The sequence below is a fragment of the Pteropus alecto genome, unplaced genomic scaffold (genome assembly GCF_000325575.1).
Source record: "Pteropus alecto unplaced genomic scaffold, ASM32557v1 scaffold22, whole genome shotgun sequence".
Taxonomy (NCBI): Eukaryota; Metazoa; Chordata; class Mammalia; order Chiroptera; family Pteropodidae; genus Pteropus; species Pteropus alecto.
Genome location: NW_006434839.1, coordinates 14,258,880 through 14,267,437, shown reverse-complemented (window position 1 = coordinate 14,267,437; position 8,558 = coordinate 14,258,880). Strand labels below are relative to the sequence as shown.

The 8,558-nt window shown below is 37.2% G+C and overlaps 1 protein-coding gene across 1 annotated transcript; it reads right to left on the bottom strand.

Annotated features, from left to right (window-relative positions):
• Nucleotides 1-7,261: 7,261 nt before the first annotated feature.
• TAS2R16 (taste 2 receptor member 16) lies at nt 7,262-8,167 on the bottom strand. Its single transcript, XM_006910671.1, has one exon. The coding sequence runs from the start codon at nt 8,165-8,167 to the stop codon at nt 7,262-7,264; it is 906 nt and encodes a 301-aa protein (XP_006910733.1).
• Nucleotides 8,168-8,558: the final 391 nt, after the last annotated feature.

Sequence of the window (8,558 nt, the reverse complement as noted above, 5' to 3'; positions counted from 1 at the left end):
ACCCAGGTCCTCTTGAAACAAGAATGGTCTAGGCTGATCTAAGCAGTCCCACCATGGATAACAGAACTTACATATGAACCTCTCAGGGGAGAGCCCTTATTTCCCAGGGAAAACACATGTTGATAAAGTTGCCATTCCATCTTTGTATTCCCAGTAGTACACAGTAGGTTGACAGTAAATATTTATGGTATAAATGAGATCTCTGGCAAGTTCTAAAACCCAGAATTCAGTGTTGTTTCTCATCATCACCACTGAACATTAATTGAATTCCCTGTGTGTAGAAAACTGTATTGTAAAGGAAGAGATTGGGCAATGTCAACGTCAGAGTGGCCTAAGATGTCCTTCCTTCTTGTTCCCACTTTAACAACTAAAATTTGACATCCATCCATGAACAAAAGTAGTTGTGGGATCCAGCAACATGTGCAAAGGAACTTAAGAGTCTTGTCCACCAAGAATTTTTTCTGACCACAGTAGTATGAAACTAGAAATCAATAAGAGGAAAGCAGACAATTTACAAGCATGTGACAATTAACACACTCCTAAATAACCAATGAGTTAAAGAAGAAATCAAAAGGGAAATAAAAAAGTATCCTGAAACAAATGAAAATGAAAACACAATAACCAAAAACCTGTGAGATGCTTCAACAACAGTTTTTTCAGGGAAGTTTATAGTGATAAATGTATATATTAAGGAAAAAGAAACACTTCAAACAAATTAACTGTATACCTTAAGGAATTAGAAAAAAACAATAAACTAAGCCCAAAGTAAGCAAAAGGAAAAAAACATAACAAAGATCAGAGCAGAAATAAATAAAATAGAGACCAGAAATACAATAGAAAAAAAAATCAACAAAACTAAATCTATTTATTTAACAGATAAAATTAATGAACTTTTCACTGGACTAAGAAAAAAGAGAGAAAACTCAAATAAATAAAAGCATAAATGAAAGAGGAGACCAATACCACATTACAACTGATACCACAGAAATACATAGGATCATAAAAACTATTATGAATCCCAACAAATGGGTAAACTAGAATAAATGGATAAACTCTTAGGTACATAAAAGTTGCCAAGACTGAATTGAAGAAACAGAATGTACAAATGGACCAATAATGAAGAGAGACTAAATCAGTAATCAAAAAAATCCCAAGAAAGAAAAGCCCCAAACCAAATGGTTTCACTGGTGAATTCTACCAAACATTTAAAGAAGAATTAACACAAATCCTCTTGAACACTTCCAGTAAAATGAAGAGGAGGGAACACTTCCAAACTCAGTCTATGAGGCCAGCATTACCCTGATACAAAAGCCAGATGAGAACATTGATGAACATAGATGCGAAACTCAACAAAATATTAGCAAACCAAGTTCATCAGCACACTGAAAGGATCACACACAAGGATCAAGTGGGATTTACCCTTGAGATGCAAAGATGATTCAGCATACACAGATCAATAAATGTGATGAGTCGCAGTAATGTAATGAAAGATAAAAATCAAATGATCATCTCAATCGATGCAAATCAACCATTTGACAACACTCAGCATCCTTTCATGATGAAAACCCTCAACAAATTGGGTATATAAGAAGCTTATCTCAACATAATAAGGGTTATATATGAAAACCCACAGCTAACATTATTCTCAACAGTAAAAGTTGAAAAGCTTTTCCTCTAAGCTCAGGAACAAGACAAAGGTGCTCACTTTTATCGCTCTTATTCAACACAGTGCTGGAAGTTCTTGTTATAGCAATTAGGTGATATAGAGAAATAAAAGGCAATTAACTTTGAAAGGAAGAAGTAAAATTATCATTATTTGTACATGATATGCCCAAATGTATAGAAAGTCCTAAAGAATCAACCAAAAAACTGTTGAAACTAATTAATGAATTCAGTAGGATACATAATCAACATACAGGAATAAGTTATATTTTTATACACTAACAATGTACTATCTGAACAAGAAATAAAGAAAACAATCCCATTCATAATAGCATCAAAAACAATAAAGTACTTAGGAATAAATTTAACAGAGGAAGTGAAAGATCTGTAGACTGAAAATTACAAGATTTTGATTAAAAAAAATTGAAGAAGACACAAACAGCTGGAAAGATCCTGTGTACATGGTTTGGAAGAATTAACATTGTTTACACATTGTTTACCCAAAGCCATCTATAGATGCAGTGCAATCCCTATCAAAATTCCAATGGCATTTTTAACATAAATAAATAAAAAAAACCCTAAAATTTATACAGAACCACAAAAGACCCTGACTAGTCAAAACAATCCTGAGAAAGAACAAAGCTGAAGGCATCGTACTTTCTGATTTCAAACTATATTACAAAGCTACAGTGACCAAAACAGTACAGCACTGGCACAAACATTGACATGCAGACCAGTGGAATAGACTGAGAGACCAGAAATAAACCTTAACATATATGGTCAACTAATATTTGCCAAAGGAGCCAAGAATACCTAATGGGAAAAGAATAGTTTCTTCAATAAATGGTGTTGGGAAAACTAAATAATTACATGCAGAAGAATGAAAGTGCCACCCTTTATCACACCACTTACACAAATTAACTCAAAATGGATTAAAAATTTAAACATAAGACGCCAAACTGTAAAGTTCCTAGAAGAAAACATAGGTAAAATCCTCCTTAACATTGGTCTTGACAATGTCAAGCAACAAACGCAAAAATCAAAAATGGGGCTGCATCAAATTTAAAAGTTTCTGCAAAGCAAAAGAAATAATCAACAAAGTAAAAAGTTGACTTATGGAATAGGAAAAATATTTGCAAACCATATATCTGATAAGGAGTTAATATCTAAAATATATAAAGAGCTCATAAAACTCAATTACAAAAACAAACAATCCAATTTTTAAAAAAGGCAGAGGAAATAAATAGACATGTTTACAAAGATGGAGAAATGGCCAATAGGTACATGAAAACTGCTCAAATTGTGAGGGAAATGCAAATCAAAACCATAATGAGATTTCACCTCACACCTACCTGATAACAAGTGTTGTTGAGGATGTGTAGAAAAGGGAACACTTGCACGCTGTTGGCAAGGATGTAAATTGGTTTGACCATCATGGGAAACAGTATGGATGTTCCACAAAAATTAAAAATATAGCTGCAATATGAACCATGAATCCCACTTCTGAGTATATATCCAAATGAAGTGAAATCAGGATATTGAAGAGATATCTGCACTCCCATATTTATTACAGCATTATTCACAATAGCCAAAATGTGGAAACAACCTGTGTCCAACAACAGATATGATATATATACACACACATATATACACACAATGAAACATTATTCAGTTATTAGATAGAAGGAAATCAATTCTGCCATTTGCAACAATATGAATGGACTTGAGGGTACCATGCTAAGTGAAATATTATATGATATCACTTGTATGTGGCGTCTAAAAAAGCTAGACTTTTAGGAACAGAGTAGAACGGTGGTTGCCAGGGGAGGAAGCATGGGAAACTTGGGATATGTAGGTCAAAGGATACAAACTTGCAGTTAGAAGATAAGTTCTGGGGATCAAATGCACAACATTGTGATTATAGCTGACAATATTGTATTATGTACTTGAAAGCTTCTAAGTGACTAGACCTTAAATGTTCTTACCACATAAAAGAAGTGACCATTATGTGACATGCTGGAGGTACTACCTAATGCTATGGGAGTAACCATATTGCAATGTATAAGTGTATCAAATCAACATGTTGTGCACCTTAAATGTACACGATGTTACATGTTAATTATGTCTTTTAAAAAAAGGTAAAATAGAGAGGAATGTAATAATGGGATAGACTTATATTTGGTGCCTAGTGAATGATTAAGATAGCACATGTAACAGAAAGGGGATTGTCCTCGAAGGGGCAAAAATGACTAATGTGGTTCGGCATACAGAAAAATGTAAATGGCATTAGCAAATGTGAGGTGGTAGAGCTATGCGTGGATATTCAGAATACAATAAACAGATGCATCGGGTACAAACACTTGCATTTATGTTGGAAGTTATTGGCACTGAAGGTTGAGTGGGAGTATCTAAGGCAGATCTTGGAAAGTCTTGAATACCACGCTCCAAAATAGGCAAAATTATGCAACCGAAGTGTTTGAATCCATGTAACCTGAATGGTAGGAATAGGAGGGGCATAGAAAATATCACCGATAAATAAATTCTATGGTGTGTTTAATTAAAACCAGACTTTATGCTAGGTGCTACCAGGAATTCACCATTTTTGCTAGTCTTCTCTGCATCCCAAGGCATTCATTAAGCTCATGGGGCATTGTGTGAAGGGTGGAGGGTCTACTTTCTGGTTGTCAACGGTTTAATATACATATGGTATATGTTTGTATACAGGTGCTGGGCTGCAGAATTCACATGGCTCCTCCTAAATTCAATGGCACTACTTGCAGGTGTCTAAACATTGTCCCCTAAAACCCCGGACACAGCCTTCTTTATCTTTATGCTCCCTATTTGTTGTGAGTTTTCATGCAATGCACTCTATGTGTGTGTGTTAATGAGTGTTAATAATGAGTGTTATAGGGTAGGCTACTTATAAGTTGAATAAAAAAGGTGCATAGCCCTTTGGTGCCTGACATTCATATCTAGCTAATTCAAACTCTCAAAAGAATTTCTTGTTCTTTGTCTGAACATTGCTGTTAATCTTTCTAAGATATCTGCCTTTGAAATCCTAACCATCTTTTTTTCTAAATTAAAACTCTTTGCTCCTTTCAAATTTATTCCTTAGTTTCCTCTCCTTTTCTTTTGTTTCTTAGGTATGGTATTAACCAGTCATGTGAATTTAGGTAATTCACCTGACCTTCTTAGGTCTGTTTTTAAGCTGAATTGGATTTGAATGATCTTGACCTGTCCTTTCAGTTGAAAATGGTAAAATGTCTGTAAAAGCTCTTTGTGAATATTAGGTGCCACAAGATAAGGGATAGTTATTATTTCTGTTTCTATTTTGTTTTTGATTTCTGGATTCCCCCGCAACTGCCCCTGACACCCACCTCATGGAGTATCATGACTTCTAGCATATCATACACATCTAGGATAAGTTTTCCATTGTATATAATACAAAGAAGACAGTGAGAGTATTAAAAATATTTAACAGCTTCTGGAAGAATGTATATGCGGTAGTTGTGGGGAGGGAGTTTCTTTTTTTCCTATTCTCTATGCATATATGAAGGAAACAGTTTCTGTTTCTTCCAGTTATCTGAGATTTTAGAACATGCAAATTGTGGATACAAATGATCAATCGCAATGATTTAAATTTCACTGGCTTTTATCCCACTTATTCCAGCAAGATCCTACACCCTTGCGCCCCATCTCCTGACCAGCCTCCTAAGCATTCCTGGAAGTCTCTGGTCAGATAACACAATGTTGATATCTATCATTTATTTTCCTTTTTTCTACTCAGCCTCACTTCATCTGGTTATACTTCTGCTCCCCAGACATCACTGCTTCCATGAGGTTCCATTATATTTCCTACTACAGTTGAACCACTGGAGCTCGGGAGATGCCGAGGCTGCATTGAGTACTGCTGTGAACTGGAAAAATATGCTTTCTCCCATTTCTGTGAAATAGTAGAAATGCTGCTGAGATATGTCAAATGGCACAGAGTCTTTGGTGAAAATGGTCTTTAGTTTGTACTTAGATTTCATACCATCAGTTTCAAATATTAATTCAAGGAATAACTCGACTGGGGCATGGATTGAAGTGATAGACCCAAGACCAGAAAAGAATTTCTGTTTCCTTCCAGGGATTAAATGTTTCTTTCATTGTCAAGCTTGAGAGAGCTGCATTCTTTTTCCCACAGGATGTGTTTTTTTCTCATGAGGTGTTTCAGTCTTGTAATGGTAGAGCCAGAAGTTCAGTTGATCAGACGTGCCCAATATATATAAAATGTGAATAAAAATTATATCCTGAACTTCTAGCACCAAAAAATCTTAAGAGATGAAGCTGTCTTTAGGGAAAATACCTAGGCCATTTCCTGGAGCAGATGAGACCCAAACTCCTGGAAGTTGGCTCTTACCAAGATACCTTGTTGCTAGTAGGTGAGGGTGAAGAGGAGAGATATGATGAGAGAGGTGCCTTGGGGAGCAGGTAGCACTGGGTGCTATAAGGAAAAGGGTATGAGAGAAGCCTGTGAATTTTGGGGAGGCTGAGAAGGACTTCTAAAGAATAGGAGGAGCTCTATAGATGATTTCTAATTGGTTACTATGTAGTTCCTGTATTCTTATCCATTTGGGAAGAGTTTTGGACTTCACAGAACATAGAATAGGAGAGTATAGAGAATTTAAGCCAATGGCACTCAGATTTTATGAAGTAAGAGGAGTTCCCAGATGAAATCTGGGTTATATGTGGAAGCAAACCAGTTAAGCCTCAATCTGGGAATTTTTCTAGAAGGTTCATTCCAAATTGTAGTACAATAGAGAGGCAACAATTCAGCCAATGGAAACAATATGCAATTGACCCAGTTAAGTTGCCAATATCTGGGCAGGTTCTAGGATTAACCTAGATTAGGTAAGTAGTTTGCTGTTCTGGGGAGAATATAATGTTTTAGCAAATGAAAATGAAAGAAGAGTTAAGTTCTGACTTGAGTTTTAAAACTTTTTCAATAAAGGCACAGTATTTGTAAGAGAAATAAATTAGAAAATTTATTTCATTGGATAAAAGTCCAGAGCAGCGGCAGCAGCAGCAGCAGCAGGAGAGAGAGAGAGAGAGAGAGAGAGAGAGAGAGAGAGAGAGAGAGCGAGCGCGAGAGCGAGCATGAGAGCGCCAGATCTTTTCTTGACTAAATTTAGGAAAGTGAATTGATGGCTTTGCCTGGGGAACATTCAGGGTATGGGCAATAAATTCATATTGCAGAGAGACTCATATTAATGTGTGAGAGGATAAGATAAAAACTATGTGTGGACACCTTGAATTTGGCTCTCTTGTGTAAAATATACTGGGAGTAAGACTCCGAAGATCGAGACGACTAAGGAGAGATGGGGAAGTCATGAGAGTCAGGACCAACCTGGGGATTATGGGAAGGAAAAGAAAGGAGTGGTATTGAATAGGAAAGGATTGATTGTTTTAGGAATGGATGACTATGGGAATAAAAGAGAATGAGGCTTGCATTTACGATACATCTCTATGACAGAGAATTGTCAAGAGTAATGCTGGTGACTGGTGTTAATTTCCATGCAAACTCCATTTGCCCAAAGGTCTTGCTGTACCTAGTGGCTCAGGCAGTCTCTAGGCCCCAGCACCTTACCTTTAAAACCTTTTTCAATTTAGGGCTGCTCATCATCAGTAAAGTGGAGTGAATAGAGACCACAGCATAGATGACAGTTTCCCAGGCCCAGAACCAATGTCTCCTATTAAACGGATTGTCTACTATGGTGATAAATATGGCCAGAAAGTAAGAGGTGAAGAAGATGAGGAAGAAGGCAAGATACCTCAAGGCACTAAAGTGAGCTTTCAAGCTGGAGTTGCAGTGGCCAATGTTGTGACGTTGTATCTGCCCCAAGTGTTGGCACAATGAGGCTATGAGCGAGATGGTGGAGGCCAGGAATAGGAGGAAAGGAATAACCAACAACACCAGTTGCTGAAATATCAACAAATTCTGCAGAAGCTTCTTAATTCTCTCAGTCACAGTGTTGTTTCCAGGCAAATGCATCATGGAGATTAACTGAAATTTGATGCGACTCCTAATGACTGAAAAGATGATTGCCACACAAGAAATCAGCAGAGAGCCCAGCAGTAGCTGGGGAATCAACCTCAAAATTCTCCACTTCAGCCAGAGAAAGACGGGGTGGGTGAAGGAAGAGACTTTGACACAGTAGACAATAGCAAGCAAGCTGGTTAACCAGAACGTAAGAGTATTAGTAAATTCCCAGATGATTGATATGTACCAAAATGTGGTGTTAGGGTTGAAATAGGAGCAAAAATTGTACAGCACCGATGACCACTGCTGGCAGAAGCGGCAGAAACCCAGGCTGATGAAAACCATGTCCACAGGTGACATCCTTTTGATCCGCATCCACTCTCTGCCCAGCACTGCAACAATTAGGCTACTCTGCACAATTATTGTCAAGGACTCAAGCGCATAGATGACCATGAAGAAGACAGTGAGTTGGATGGGTATCATCCTTTTACCCCAAAGTATCTTCCTGGACGCAGACTCAGAATCTCTGCAACAATTTCCAGATAGGGAACATGTGCCTGGTCTCACTACTGTCTCATGCAAGAAAGTACCTCTACCTCCTGTGGATGCAAATTTCCCCTCGCTCACTTTTGACTTTGCCATTTTTCTGTCTGCAAGATTTGCTTATGCTTTGCTTGCTGGTTTGTTATCGGGCCCAGATGCAGGGAAATATTTGAATGTGGATTTGTGTTCCTGAGGTGATTTGATTATTTCCATAAAAGCATACCTATTTCATAACCATGCCATTTATTTCCTCTTTATCTCTCTGAGGAGTCTTTAACTTACTTCCCCATCTTCTTTAAATGATATCCTCACTCTTTAACCTAAAATTTGA